Here is a 16,023-nt window from a genome sequence, read left to right on the forward strand (position 1 = left end):
AGTCCGTGGGCTCTGGATCAGAAAGAGTCCTTGTCTCCAAAAGAGGTGGATGGTTTTCTTGAGGATTACACCCAAGCTTGTCCTCTAGGCTCTGAATACATACACAGGTGCCCATACACATATGAACCTGTGTATATAGCACACACACACAGAAACTGAAGTGTTGAGTCATTAGATAGTTGTTCCTTGTCACAGTACATCTGGTGGAGCTGTTCATTCAACCCAGGTCCGCGCATTTAACCACCAAGTACCGCACTTAGTGCTTGCATACTGTGTGGGGGACGTCCCATAAATTCCACTTCTTGTAAGACTCTCAGCCGAAGCAGCTGCCTTAAAGGGGTTCTCAACAAAATGACCCAGGATGGGATGGGTCTGTGGGTGGCAGGGACAGGAGGTGGTGGCCTTGGATTGTTTTAGCCCATGCCCAATCTCTCGCCCTTTGAGACTGGGCTTTGGGACTCCAAGCCTCCGTGTGGCCTGCGCTTTGAAGAAGACAGTATTGATAAAACATGAAAGTTCCCTGAGGGTCATGACCGATTTCTAACATAGCCGTGCGTGTTCCTTCCTATAGACAACGGTGGCGGCCGCACAATGCACTCCCGGACAGAGACGACCCCATCGCCGCCCACAAACAACGCTGGCAACGGCCACCCAGAGTACATCGCGTACGCACTCGTCCCCGTGTTCTTTGTCATGGGTCTCTTTGGTGTCCTCATCTGCCACCTGCTTAAGAAGAAAGGCTATCGCTGTACCACCGAGGCTGAGCAAGACGCCGAAGAGGAAAAGGTGGAAAAGATAGGTAACTAACCAGGGCTGTTTTGATTGGGGGGGGGTTGTGACAGGTGGGGGCAGAGGGGCAGTTTTTAAGTAAGAAGCCCCTCTTACGGAATCACTTTCTTCACGAGGAGAAAACAGTCCATTTTAATTTCAGCCCCTGTGTTATGACGTAATGTCAACCTTTTGTAGGAATGATACCTTGAGTTTTTATTTACTGAATACTTAACAGGTATTGACCCTGAGGTCTGGTGGCTCTAGGCCAGTTATTCACGCTCCAGGCCCTGCTGTGCATAATTTAGCCTAAATTTATGTTTCATTTATTAAATTGGCATTTCAAATTAAGTTGAATGAGGGTCACCTCCACCTTGGAGAGCTGTTGGGAAATTCAGAGAAAGGTATTCTGGTGATTGGTTACGTATGTATGGCCTCGCAGTGAGCCACCATCTTTGCTGTTATTTATTGAGTCACGTTGAAATAAGAATGACAGGAAAATTAAACAAGTCTTACCTGGTTTGTGGTGCTGCATTCACTCGAGGCGTTTCTTCTGAAGCCCACGTGCTTGAAATTTTGTTTAGTGAGTAAATATTTGTGCACGCAGCGTGGCAGAAGTGAGGCAAGATCTGGTGTGTAAGTGTGAGCTGCAGGAGGCTTATCGTTTCTAACACTTGTGCTGCTTTCCAGTCCTGCTTTTGGGAGGTTTCCTGACCAGCATCCCCCCTCATCCCTCTGTGGCATCTTTCTCGAGAGGTGACATTTGGAGCAGGTCACCCACAGAGTCAACCTGCAGGGCCGGTGGGGCCAGGAACCTCATTCCTTGGCCAGCTTGCTGGGCTGTTGACTTTTCCACCCCACTGACCTTTGAGGCTGAGGAACACGGTCTCAGGATGAGTCATGAACAGAGCAAGCAAACCCGAGGGAGTGTTTGTCAACAGAGGGTGAAGCCCGCCCTTCGAGACTGCTGCCGGTGGGCTGGGCTACCAGCTGCCCCACTGACTTCCCTAGTATGCATAGGCCGTGCGAGAGAAGTACTTGAGGGGGGAGAGTCAATGCACCCTTGAGTTCCTTCTCTGCGAACTCTGATGGAGGCTCTCAAACTCCCCATTTCCTTCTTGTCCCATTGAAACAAGTTGCATAGGTCAGTTTCCAAGTAGAGGTTTGATCCCTGCACACCGAGACTGTCACATATACTGCTGGTTCAGAGTTCCCCAAAGTGGACTGAATTTGTGAGCGAATGACCATGGCCAAAATTTAGGTAACTTGGAGTTATATTTAAAAGGGTGGGCTGCGGAAGGTAGAGTTAGGTGGATTACCATGAGTTCGAGGCCACCCTGAGACTATATTGTCAGTACCAGGAAAGCCTGGGCTAGAGCGAGACCCTACCTTGAAAAAACAAAAAAAAAAGGGGGGGGGTTAGGGTGGAGAGATTGCTTAGAGGTTAAGGCATTTGCCTTCAAAGCCAAAGGACCCAGGTTCCATTCTCTAGGACCCATGTCAGCCAGATGCAGAGGATGACACATGTGTCTAGAGTTTGTTTGCGGTGGCTGAAGGCCCTGGAGCACCCACTCTCCCTCTCTCAAATAAATAAATAATAAATATTTAGAAGAGTAAGAATGTTTTATAAACATGGATAAATACTTAGCCCATTGAAAATATAAATTAGTGCTCTGTATAGCAAATCTACAATTGGAATAAAATCTAAGGAAATTCTTTTAATTAGTTTTCTTCTCATTTCCCCCGAGGGTTTAAGGTAATGAGAGAACAGTAAGAGCAGGGACTGGTGTCAGGGCCTTGATATACTGTTGTCATGGAAAGCCAGTGGAGATTGATGGGCACCTGTGAATCCTTCCTTTTTAAAAATATTTTTATTGCCAGATGTGGTGGTACATGCCTTTAATCCCAGCATTGGGATAGGCAGGGGTAGGAGGATCGCCTTGAGTTTGAGGCCAGCCCAAGACTAAATAGTGAATTCCAGGTCAGCCTGGGCTAGAGTGAGACCCTACCTCACAAAACCAAAAAATCAAAACAAAACTATATATATACAGAGAGAGAGAGAGAGAGAGGGAGAGGGAGAGAGAGATGGAGAGAATTTGTGGGGAGGTGGGGGTGGGGAGGGAATGGCCATGCCAGGGCCTCTTAGGACAAAATAAATAAATAAATAAAAATCCAACAAACAAACAAAAATCCTCCAAATGAATGTGCGACTTTGCGCATCTGGCTTTACGTGGGCACCGGGCACCTGGACATCAAGCACCTGGAACCACGGAGCCCTCTCTCCAGCTTCAGGCTCTGAGTGCTTCGTGAGGCTCCGCCTTCCTTTTTTATGCTTCTTATGTCAATAATGTAGCATGTGACTCTGGAAAGTTTGGGGCTGAAGGAAGAAAGCTAGGATCTTGGCATTGTGTGAGAGTCCTTGAGCATCCTAGAAGTTGTTCAGTGAGGTCTTAGACTGTAAGACTGAAATGTCTTTGTGACTTGTTGCTGGAGACCAGTCGTAACTCATTTTCCCGTCTTCTGTTCTGTTTTAGAATTGAATGACAGTATCAATGAAAATAGTGACACCGTAGGACAAATTGTCCACTACATCATGAAAAATGAAGGTATGAATATTTTTCTTTTTTTCTTTAATGTGGGTGCTAGGGATCCAATTCATCCCCCAGAGCTTCTGCAGCAAGTGCTCTGAAGGTACGACTATTTGAATATTTTCTTTCTTTCTTTGAGAGAGAGAAAGGCGGATAGAGTAGAGAAAGAGATAATGGGTGTGCCAGGGCCTCTAGCCACTGCAAAAGAACTCCAGACATATGTGCCACCTTGTGCATCTGGCTTATATGGGTACTGGGGAATTGAACCTAGGTCCTTTGGCTTTGTAGGCAAGTGCCTTAACTGCTAAGCCATTTCTCCAGCCCACCCGGTATGACTGAATGCTGCAGAACAGCTCAGTTTTAATAAAAATCTGCTAACAAGAGAGTATTTGTATAGCCCCCCTGGTTTGACCTGTGTTCCCTAGCCCTTCAGCTCCTAGCATTATCCAGCCCAGAGAGCTCTCAACAGTGAAGGTGTGGCAGAGCATCAGTCCAAAGTTGTAAGCTTATATCCAGCCCCTGCCTTACCACTTCCTTGGCTGTACACAGTCTGGGGAAAATCACAGTACTTTTTAAAGCGCCCATTCCTTCTGTAAGATGGGAGTCACAGTGATACTTAACCTCATGCACATGTGAAGGGTGTGACAATAAGCTCTCGGAACCCATTGACTCCTGTTTGTTGTATTGTAAAATACGGATCACGTGAAATCTACTGTGGTGACCATTTTGAAGGGGAGAATCCAGTGGCTTTCAGGACTTTTTCACCATCCTAAGCTGAAACTTTACATTCATACATATATATATTTCCTATTTCAACCTCCCCCGTCTACTGGCAAATAAGACTTTTGCTTTCTGCCCCTACGGGTTTTCTCTCCTATGTATTCCTGTCTTAGTGTAAAAACATTAAAGAGCTTATGATTTATGGATTTTTTATTTGAATTTTCAAGGTAAGGTTTCACTCTAGACTGGGCTGACCTGAAACTCACTCTGTAGTCCCAGGCTGGCCTTGAACTCACAGCAGTTCTTCTGCCTTTGCCTGCCGAGTACTGGGATTAAAGGTGTGTGCCACTACACCTGGCAAGATTTATTGATTTTAGTGTCTTTCTCCCCCCCCCCCTTTATGAAATACTTTTTTTTTTTTTTGAGATAGGGTTTCATGTGGCCCAGGCTGACCTCCAACTCACTATGTAGCCAAGAATGGCTTTGAACTCTTGATCTTCCTCCCTCTACCTTTGAGTGCCAGAATTATAAATGTACTAATATGCCCGGCCTATTGAACTACATTTTAAACCCTTATCTTTTTAAGTGGAGGGTCATTGTTCTGAATGCTGGTGATTATCTTAATAGGATACTATCTTGTTTGCTATTGCTATCTATCTCTGAGTACCACAGGCTGGATAATTTATAAAGAATAGAGGTGTATTCATCTCATGGTCTGGAGGCTAGGAAGTCCGCATCTGCTCAGCATCTGGAGAGGGCCTTCTTGTTGCATCCTGGCCTGGGGCAGGGCACCACATGGTGAGAGAGATGAATTGCATCAGAGAGTGCCTTACAAGAAAGCCCTTCCCTCAATCACCCACTGTAGCAGTTATCTTGTTGCTGGGACAAAACACCCAACCTGAAGCAGCTGATGGAAGGAAAGCGTTTATTTCAGCTGACGGTTTTGAGGGGCGGTCTCATCATGGTGGGGAAAGCATGGGAGAGCAGACGGCAGGCCTCATGTCCTGTCATATTTGCCGGGAGCAGTGCTGGGCTTGGAGCTGGCCTGAATTACTCCGGTGACATACTGTTCCAGAGGGACTCCCTCTCCCCGAGGCCCTACAATTTCCCCAAATTGCCAACAGCTGGGGACCAAAAATTCAAAATGCACGGGCCTATGGGGAGACTGTGCATTATAACTACCACACCTACGCATCTCAAAACACGTGCAGAGGGCTGGAGAGATGGCTTAGCGGTTAAGCGCTCGCCTGTGAAGCCTAAGGACCCCGGTTCGAGGCTCGGTTCCCCAGGTCCCACGTTAGCCAGATGCACAAGGGGGCGCACGCGTCTGGAGTTCATTTGCAGTGGCTGGAGGCCCTGGCGCGCCCATGCTCTCTCTCTCCCTCTATCTGTCTTTCTCTCTGTCTCTGTTGCTCTCAAATAAATAAATAAAATATTAAAAAAAAAAAAAAAAACACATGCAGGCACCTATCCACGCACTCGGGCACAGCCCTCCTTAGACTCCTCCAAGGCCCCGTCTCCTACTGTTGCAGTCCGGTTCGCATTGCTGTTAGAAATCACCTAACCAAGAGCAGCTTCTGGGAAAAAGAGGTTTATTTGGCTTACAGGCTCGAGGGGAAGCTTCACGATGGCAGGGGAAAACGACGGCATGAGCAGAGGGGTGGACATCACCCCCTGGCCAACATAAGGTGGGACACAGCAACAGGAGGGTGTGCCAAACACTGGCATGGGGAAACTGGCTATAAAGCCCTTAAGCCCGCCCCCAACAATACACTCCCTCCAGGAGGCATTAATTCCCAAATCTCCATCAGCTGGGGAGCTAGCATTCAGAACACCTAAGTTTATGGGGGACACCTGAATCAAACCACCACATTCCGCCCCTGGCCCCCATAAACTGATATCCATACATGATGTAAAATACAATGCATTCAGTCTGACTTTAAAAGTCCCCATAGTTTTTATCAATCTCAATGATGTTCATACATCCCCATAGTTTAAGATCTTTTAACTGAGCTATAATACCAAAATATAACCTCAAAAAACCCAGAATGGCACAGAATAAATATTCACACTGCAAAAGATGGCATTGGGCATAGCAAAGAAACATTCAACCAATACAAGATTTAAAATAACCAGGGCAAACATCAAACTCTATAGCTTCAAGTCCAGCAACTCTAGCCAGTGACAAATCTTCAAGTCCGATAATTCTAACCAGCAACAAGTCTCTGGCATTCCAATTCCACCCCTCCAGCTAGGCTACTCACAGTCCCGGGAAACTTCATCGGGGCCGGCAGCTCCTCGGCAGCCATCTCATGGTCCCGGCATCTCCACTGGGTCTCCACTGCAAGCCACGGTTCATCCTCATGGCTCCATGGGGTCTCTATGCAGGCAACCAGCAAACCCGCTTCACACTGCCCATGGCCATTTCCAAAACACAAGACCGTGTTGCAAACTCAATGACCCTCTTTCCAGCATTTCTTATACTCCACGATACCAGGTAGGGTGCCAATTTGTTAATCCAGGGGGGGAATAAAGCAGACTTTGAAGAACAGGACTCCTTAAGCACTCAGGCCCCTTCAAAAGAGTTGACATTCTTTCTGTTGCCCCAGCACAGGTCAGCTAGCCCAGTCTGAAAGGTTGTCATCTCTCAGTTGCAGCTGAATGGGCAGCAGTTCACCCAAAGATTTTCCTTTCTGTGCCATATCCCTCTGCACACACCAGTTCATTTCTACGCTAAGCAACCCTGCACAACTTCTCAGGACACGGGCACAAGAGCAAGCTTCTCACACAAACTGCTAGCCCAGTCCAGGCACAGCTTTTTCTCACCCTCATAAGCCAAACCTCACAGTCCATAGTTCTTACTGCATTCAGGTCTTAGAGCTCAGACCAGAATAGTCCATTAAGCTGTACTTACAGCACTGCAAGGCATCTCTTAGGCCTAGGTTTCAACTCCTTCCACTTTCCTCTTGAAAAAAAGCTCCAAAAGGCCAAAGCCACATAGTCAGGTGTCTAGCAGCAATCCCACTCCTCGGTACCACTTTACTGTTGCAGTCCGGTTCGCATTGCTGTTAGAAATCACCTAACCAAGAGCAGCTTCTGGGAAAAAGAGGTTTATTTGGCTTACAGGCTCGAGGGGAAGCTTCACGATGGCAGGGGAAAACGACGGCATGAGCAGAGGGGTGGACATCACCCCCTGGCCAACATAAGGTGGGACACAGCAACAGGAGGGTGTGCCAAACACTGGCATGGGGAAACTGGCTATAAAGCCCTTAAGCCCGCCCCCAACAATACACTCCCTCCAGGAGGCATTAATTCCCAAATCTCCATCAGCTGGGGAGCTAGCATTCAGAACACCTAAGTTTATGGGGGACACCTGAATCAAACCACCACACCTACTATCATCCACACACGAATTCTGGGGCACACCTGAGTTGAATCAGATCTCATGCTCGTAGAGAGTTTCAAGGCGTGTGGGGTTCCTTGCCCACATACTCCATGCTGAGGATCCGCACACTTTGGGTACAGTTTAATGACTGCTTGTCCTTGGGCTGTCACGTCTGCTCGGCGCAGGCTGACTCTTGAGCCTGTGCTGCTAGACATTGGCCTAAAGGATGAACTGAGCCTGTACCCCTCAGTACACACTTCCTCTTCTGCCCTCTGCCCTTCTCTGGGAATCCCCTACCCCTGTCCTCTCAATCTGCAAGGGTACCACCCGGCACAGGCCGTTTGTTTGTCAGTGGGTTTGACTGTTCAGCACTTTTTTTTTTTTCCACCTAGGGGAGCAGGTTTCCTATGCTTGAATAGTATTTTTACTGCTGTTTTTCTTTTTAAAAATATTTTTATTTGGGGTGGGGTTAGGCATACCAGGGCCTGTAGCCACTGCAAATGAACTCACGATGCATTTGCCATTTTGTGCATCTGGCTATACTGGGGAGTTGAAAACCCAGGTCCTTGGGCTTTGCAGGCAAGAGCCTTAACCACTGATTCATCTCTCCACCTCCCTAGTTTTCTTTCTTCTTTTCTTTTTCTTTTTAAATACTTTTATTTATTTATTTGCAAGGAGAGTGAGAGGGGAGAAATGAGTGCACCACTGCAGATGAACTCCAGGTGCATTGCCACCTTGTGCATCTGGCTTTATGTGGGTACTGGGGACTTGAACCCTAGACTGTCAGGCTGTGCTAGCAAGCACCTTAAATTGTTGAGCCATCTCTCAAGCTCCTCACTGCTGTTTGTTGATTGTGCTTTGTGTATTTGACATAGCTCTAGGAGCTTTATGTGTGTGAGCTCAGTGTATTCCTGTAAAGTTGGTATTTTACAGTTTTACAATTTACAGATGAAGGAAAGAAGGCTCAGAGGAGTTAAATCCACCTGGTCACCTTCTCTTTCTTGTTCCAAATACGACAACGTCCCTTTCAGCCATGTAATGGTACTTCTCCTGTTTAATTTCTAGTTTGCAAAAATTCAGTATACAAGCTTATTAGAATGGTTTTTAAAACAAGAACAAACAGAGACCCAAACACTTGGATCCTAACCTGTCTTCTCAGAGATCCCCCTCCAGGGAGGATTTGGTAATAATATGCTTAAGCACACCGTTAAGTATTGTTGCAGTCAGGCTCGCATTGCTGGCAGAAATCACCCAACCAAGAGCAGCTTGGTGGGGGGGGGAGGTTTATTTTGGCTTACGGGCTGGAGGGGAAGCTCCATGATGGCAGGGAAAAACAATGGCATGAGCAGAGGGTGAACATCACCCCCTGGCCCACATCAGGTGGACAATAGATAGCAACAGGAGGGTGTGCCAAACACTAGCAAGGGGAGATTGGCTGTGATTCCCACATAAGCCCGCCCCCAACAATACACTGTCTCCAGGAGGCATTAATTCCCATATCTCCATCAGCTGGGAACCTGGCATTCAGAACACCTAAGTTTATGGGGGATACCTGAATCAAACCACCACAGGCATGTTTCTTTTACATTAAAAATGTGCTTTTTGGGGAGAGGCTGGAGAGATAGCTTAGCAGTTAATGCACTTGCCTACAAAGTCAAAGGACCCAGGTTCAATTCCCCAGGACCCACATGATGCACAAAAGGGCGCATGCATCTGGAGTTTCTTTATAGTGGCTGGAGGCCCTGGCGTGCCCATTCTGTTTCTACCTGCCTATGTCTCTTTCTCAAATAAATAAATAAAGATTTAAGAAATGTGCTTTTTCATTTGCACAGTGGATGCCTAAATGTGTCTCTGAGCCATGATTAACATGCTCTGAGTGAGGCATGGCTTCCTCTTATTGCTTCAGCGTCTTTTCCATTCCACATGCCTCCCAGGGCTGTGGGCCTTGAGCCTTGGGCCCGAGCTCCTGTGGACTGGGCTGCTGCTAAATCAGTGATATGAGGGACGGGTGACTGACAATTGAATCTGTTAAAATAAATTCACTTTGAAAATGTTGATAGGGACTGAAGTTCTCGTGTACACATAGGTTTGATGGTACCCATGAATGCTTGCTGTGTGTCTGATCCGCTCTCAGACTTCCCAGGAACTAACAGCTCTGTGATTTGAACATCCCATTCCCACTTACAGCTGGAAAATTGAAGCCCACAGTGCTTAATCAATTTGTCAGCATTGTACCATTCCAAGTAGCACAGCTGGGGTTTGACTGTGAGATTGATTATGTAATACTTCTTTATATGAGAGGGGGGAGGTCTTCCTTCTTTGGGGGATGCATGCCAAGATCCTCAGTGGAGGCCTGAAACCACGGGCAGTACCAACTGTATATATCCCATGTTTCTTCCTATTCTGATTTCTGGTGCCATGAAAGAAAGATACACTGCCTTCCTTCAAGGAAGGATGTGTAGAGCAGATGAATGTATAGAGCTCCTGAAACAGCTCGTTCAGCTCTGACGAGCACTGCATGAGCAGGCCTCTTTGGGGCTCAGTTTCGCAGGTTAGGAAACAGGCCCAAATGGTACGAAACTTGCCCCTGCTCACACAAACAGCGGGCTGCCCAAGGTGTCTGCAGTGGGCCCCTCCCCTGATTGTAGTAGAGGAGGAGTGATTGGGGTTCCTGGAGCAAACACATTATGACATCTTCTCCCTTCTCAAGGGCAAATCAGACTACATTTTTTTTTTTTTTTTTTTTTGAGGTAGGGTCTCGCTCTAGTCCAGACTGACCTGGAATTCACTATATATTCTCAGGGTGATCTTGAACTCATGGCAGTCCTCCTACCTCTGCCTTCCCAGTGCTGGGATTAAAGGCGTGTTCCAGGGCTGGAGAGATTGCTTATTGGTTAAGGCACTTGCCTGTGAAGTCTAAAGACCCAGGTTCAGTTACCCAGGACCCACATAAGCCAGATGCACAAGGGGGTAAATGCATCTGGAGTTTATTTGCAGTGGCTAGGGACCTTGGCATGCCCATTCTCCCTCTCTCTCGCTTTCTCTCAAATAATAAAAAAAAATTAGCATGCATCACTACGCCTGGCTAATTATTTTTTCCCTTTCCTTTGTATTGTCTTGATTACCTATAGGTACCACCAAGCATTTCTGAAGCACTAATACCTCTCCTGCTTCCCGACTCTCTTCTCTCTCTTTCCTTCCTTCGCTTCTTCCCTCCCTCCCTCCTCTCCCCCCTTCCTCCCTCCCTCCTTCCCTCCCTCCCTTCCTTTCTTCTCTCTCATTTTTTATTTTACTGAGAGAAAGAGAGAGAGAGAGATTGAGGATTGGCATGTCAGGTCCTAGCCACTGAAATTGAACTCCAGACACTTGTGCTATCTAGTGGACATGTGTGACTTTTTGCTTGCCTCACCTTTGTACGTCTGGCTTATGTGGGATCTGGAGAGTTGAATGTGGGTCCTTAGGCTTCACAGGCAAGCGCCTTGACTGCTAAGCCATCTCTCTAACCCTCTTTCATTATTTTATTTATTTATTTATTTGGTTTCATTTTTAGTTTTTCGAGGTAGGGTCTCCCTCTATCCCAGGCTGACCTGGAATTCATTATGAGGTCTCAGGCTGGCCTCCAACTCACATCTGATCCTCCTAATTCAGCCTTCTGGTGCTGTGATTAAAGGCGTGCACTACCATACCTGGGGGTATTCTTTTATATGAAGCGGAGTTGGGGGTTTATTAAGTAAAAAGGACGATCAAATACACTCAAGAGGAAGTGCTGTCTTCTCAAGGGAGAGTTGCCATGGTGACATTCTTGTATATGGTGTAAACACACGACATTAATTTTTTTGTTTGTTTTTTTTGAGTTAGGGTCTCCTTCTGGCCCAGGCTGACCTGGAATTCACTGTGTAGTCTCAGGATGGCCTCGAACTCATGGTGATCTCCCTACCTCTGCCTCCCAAGTGCTGGGATTAAAGGTGTGTGCCACCATACCTACTGTGTGTTAATTTTGAAAATCAGTTTAGTTTCATTAACTCACTTGAAGGTTGGCTCTATCAGGTAATGCTCTGGGATGACACATTTTGTTTTTCTGCCCCATCACAAGACACTTCTCACTTTTAAGATGTGGGGGAAGGGGTTCCAAACCAACCAGCTCCCCACCATGGGTGTACCATTTAATCTGATTCTGACTCTGCCAGAGTCATTGGCAGTCCCACAAGCGCACACACATGCATGCATATCTGCATACACACACACACACACACACACACACACACACACACACACACACCACTGAGAAAGAAGTGTAGGGCTGGAGAGATGGATTAGCAGTTAAGGCGCTTGCCTGCAAAGCCAAAGGACCCAGGTTTGAATACCCGGTACCCACAGATGCACAAAGTGGCACATGTGTCTGAAGCTTGTTTGTAGTGCCTGGGAGGCCCTAGTGTACCCATTTTCTCTCAAATTTAAAAAAATATGTATTTTTTTTTTAATTTTTTATTTATTTATTTGAGAGCGACAGACACAGAGAGAAAGACAGATAGAGGGAGAGAGAGAGAATGGGCGCGCCAGGGCCTGCAGCCGCTGCAAACGAACTCCAGACGCGTGCGCCCCCTTGTGCATCTGGCTAACGTGGGACCTGGGGAACCGAGCCTCGAACCGGGGTCCTTAGGCTTCACAGGCAAGCGCTTAACCGCTAAGCTAAATAATAAAATTTTGGGCTGGAGAGTTAGCTTAGCGGTTAAGCACTTGCCTGTGAAGCCTAAGGACCCCGGTTCGAGGCTCAGTAAGCTAAATAATAAAATTTTGGGCTGGAGAGTTAGCTTAGCGGTTAAGCACTTGCCTGTGAAGCCTAAGGACCCCGGTTCGAGGCTCGGTAAGCTAAATAATAAAATTTTGGGCTGGAGAGTTAGCTTAGCGGTTAAGCGCTTGCCTGTGAAGCCTAAGGACCCCGGTTCGAGGCTCGGTTCCCCAGGTCCCACGTTAGCCAGATGCACAAGGGGGCGCACGCGTCTGGAGTTCGTTTGCAGTGGCTGCAGGCCCTGGCGCGCCCATTCTCTCTCTTGCTCTCTGCCTCTCTCTCTCTCTCTCTCTCTCTCTCTCTCTCTCTCTCTCTGTGGCTCTCAAATAAATAAATAAAAATAAACCAAAAAATAAAAAATAAAAGCGTGTACCAACAGGCCTTGCCAATTTTATATATAAAAAAAAGAGAAATGAAAAATTTCTGTGTTCTCAATAGGTTTTCCTCACTTTATAACTGGTTCTTCCCATTCTTGAGAAGTGCATGAAACAAAGTATGGTTGGCAAAGTGTTGACCTATGGTGTTTTGGGCTTAGGAGTAAAGCGCAAGGAGGGGACATACAGTTGGCCCTCTGTACTTAAGGGCTCCACGTCTGCGACTCTAGCCAACTGCAGGCGAAGTGTTCTAAAAGTGGGTTTCCTTTGTCAGCAACCCCTTAGCAATACTCCAACAATTATTTGCATAGCATTTCCATGCTATTTTCTATTCTAAGTCATCTAGCAATGATTTATTGTGCACAGGAGGCTGTGTGCAGGTTACATGCAAATGTTGTGCCCTTTTAGATAAGGGATGTGAGCATCTGCAGATTTTGTGATCTTTGGAAAGTTCTAGAACCAATCCTCCCATGGATAGCATGGATCAACTTCTTATTTAGTAGAATTTAGATTCAATAGAACTTTTGCTATAATGTCCTAACAAAATTAAAACATGTGTTTTTGTCCTGGTGGTTGTGTCAAAGAGAAGGTTTTCTCTTCACACAGCAGAAATGTTCCCAAGGAGGGCTTTACTGGAGTTTCCTCCTTGATGTGGCCTCGGAGATTCACCCAGGGCCAGGGGCATGTGTCTATGCATGCATATATGTGTGTGTTTTGTGTCAGGCCGACCTTCCTCAGACAGGGTGGGTGTGCATATTGTATGCATGGAAGTTAGAGACTGCACTCAGAAACTTTACTCAGAGCAAACAAGGAGCCATTTCCTCAACATTCCTGAGACAAAAAAATCAGGGCGAGTCACATGAAAACATGAGAAACTCAAGACTATAAAAAAAAGCTTATTATTTTTCATATGCTTTATCTTTCTGAAGTCCGTTTACAATTTGGTAGTTCATCATAGATACTCATCAATTAATGGAAGGCAATTTTTTTTTCCTCAGCTTTATAAACTGTTGTTTGTAGAAAGCTCATTTATTTAAAAAAATATTTATTTATTTATTTATTTATTTATTTGAGAGAGAGAGAATGGGCATACCAGGGCCTCCAGCCACTGCAAATGAAATCCAGACGCATGCACTCCCTTGTGCATCTGGTGTATGTGGGTCCTAGGGAATCAAACCTGAGTCTTTCAGATTTTTAGGCAAGTGCCTAACTGCTAGCCATCTCGTCAGCCCTAGAAAGCTTGTTTCTGTACTTACTATTATTACTATTCTTGGTTTCATACCCTTTTTGCTTTCTCTCTGTTCTTATGGCAGAATAAGTAAACTGGCTAGTTATTGTATGTTATAGGTAGGGTCTTGCTCTTACCCAGATTGACCTGGAATTCATTATGTATTCTCAGGGTGGCTTCAAATTCACAGCAATCCTCCTACCTCTGCCTCTTTAGTGCTAGGACTAAAGGCATGCACCACTATGTCCAGCTTTAAAATATTGTTAAAAAGATAAAATATGGGGGGCTGGAGAGATGGCTTAGCGGTTAGGCACTTGCCTGTGAAGCCTGAGGATCCCGGTTCGAGGCTCAGTTCTCTAGGACCCACGTTAGCCAGATGCACAGGGGGTGCACGCATCTGGAGTTCATTTGCAGTGGCTGGAGGCCCTGGCGCGCCCATTCTCTCTCTCTATCTGCCTCTTTCTCTCTCTCTCTGTCACTCTCAAATAAGTAAAAATAAACAAAAGAAAATTAAAAAAAAAAGATAAAGTATGGGGATGGAGAGATGGCTCAGCAGTTAAGGCACTTGCCTGCGAAGCCTAAGGATCCAAGTTCAGTTCTCCAGTACCCACATAAGCCAGCTGCACAAAGCGGCACATACATCTGGAGTTGGTTTGCAGTCGCTAGACACCCTGGCACACCTCTTCTCTCTCTCTGTGTTAAATAAATAAACAAAATGTTTAAAAAAGATAAAGTATGTTTTTACAGAGGGCACTGTGTCTTTTTTTTGTTGAATGGGAGGAGACATTATGGGTCTGCTTTAAAAAATATTTTTATTATTTATTTGCAAGCAGAGAAGGTGGGGAAAATGAGAGAGAAAGGTGGGGGAGAGAGAGAGAAGACGGGAGGGAGAGTGGGAGAGAGAGGAAGATAAAATGGGCATTCTAGAACCTCTTACTACAGCAAATGAACTCTAGAAACATGGGCCACTTTGTGCATTATGTGGGTACTGGGGAATTAAACCCAGTATGTCAGGCTCTGTGAGCAAGTGCCTTTAACCACTGAGCCATTCCTCTAGCCCTGGATCCACTTTTTGTACTTTTTGTTGTAATGACAAAAGCATCTGTGCCCCCCCCCCCATGCATTTGGACAGCCTCATATCATAGTTATAACAGGCAAGGAAAGTTTATTTTAGGAAAAGATGGCATTCGTGTAAATATTTCTTAAAACAACCATCCTCAAATACATTTTTTCCCTCAATTTTTATTAACATTTTCCATGATTATAAAAAGTATCCCATGGTAATACCCTCCTTTACCACCCCCCCCACTTTCCCCTTTGAAACTCCATTCTCCATCATATCCTCTCCCCATCTCAATCAGTTTCTCTTTTATTTGGATGTCATGGTCTTTTCCTCCTCTTAGGATGGTCTTGTGTAGGTAGTGTCAGGCACTGTGAGGTCATGGATATCCAGGCCATTTTGTGTCTGGAGGGAGCACATTGTAAGGAGTCCTACCCTTCCTTTGGCTCTTACTCAAATGCATTCTTTTTTTTTTTTAAATTTTTTTTTAAATTTTTATTTATTTATTTGAGAGCAACAGAGAGAGAGAGAGAGAGAGATTGAGAATGAGGGCGCCAGGGCTTCCAGCCACTGCAAACGAACTCCAGACGTGTGCGCCCCCTTGTGCATCTGGCTAATAATGTGGATCCTGGGGAATCAAGCCTTGAACCAGGGTCCTTAGGCTTCACAGGCAAGCGCTTAACTGCTAAGCCATCTCTCCAGCCCTCAAATGCATTCTTAAAGGTTGTAATGGGGTGCTGTGCTTCCCAAGAGGATACAAATTAGATCATGGGGGAGTCAGAAAAAAATCTTGATGCGGGGCACTGATCTGCACTATCACAGGAGTGGTTCTCTCTCCACTTTCAGCTTAGACGTTCATGGGGGGATGTTGAAGGGAAATGTGGGGAGGGGCTCCCATCTGGGGCTGAGGAGGTAGCCTGGCCTCAGCACTTCCAGTAGCAGAGGTTGATTGCCCTCCCCCGGGGATGTCATTTGAATGTTAAATGTTAAATGCTGCCCTTGGCTCACATGGTAAATAGTGATTTTTTTTTTTTTTTTTTAATTCTTTCCTCTCTGGAGAATTTATTGTGGTTAGTCATGGGAACAGTGCTTTAAAAAAAAAAATCAATGG

General features: G+C 46.0%; 1 protein-coding gene across 3 annotated transcripts in view; it reads left to right on the forward strand.

Moving 5' to 3' along the window:
* The window catches only part of Rell1 (RELT like 1), a 93,987-nt gene that overhangs the window by 46,918 nt on the left and 31,046 nt on the right, over positions 1 to 16,023 (forward strand). For all 3 annotated transcript variants that reach the window (XM_045130289.1, XM_004656111.2, XM_045130290.1), the window contains exons 2-3: positions 572 to 799; positions 3,303 to 3,374. In XM_045130289.1, the coding sequence (XP_044986224.1) occupies positions 572 to 799; positions 3,303 to 3,374 (300 nt within the window). The remainder of the gene's footprint in view (positions 1 to 571; positions 800 to 3,302; positions 3,375 to 16,023) is intronic.

Source organism: Jaculus jaculus, chromosome 11 (genome assembly GCF_020740685.1).
Source record: "Jaculus jaculus isolate mJacJac1 chromosome 11, mJacJac1.mat.Y.cur, whole genome shotgun sequence".
Classification (NCBI taxonomy): Eukaryota; Metazoa; Chordata; class Mammalia; order Rodentia; family Dipodidae; genus Jaculus; species Jaculus jaculus.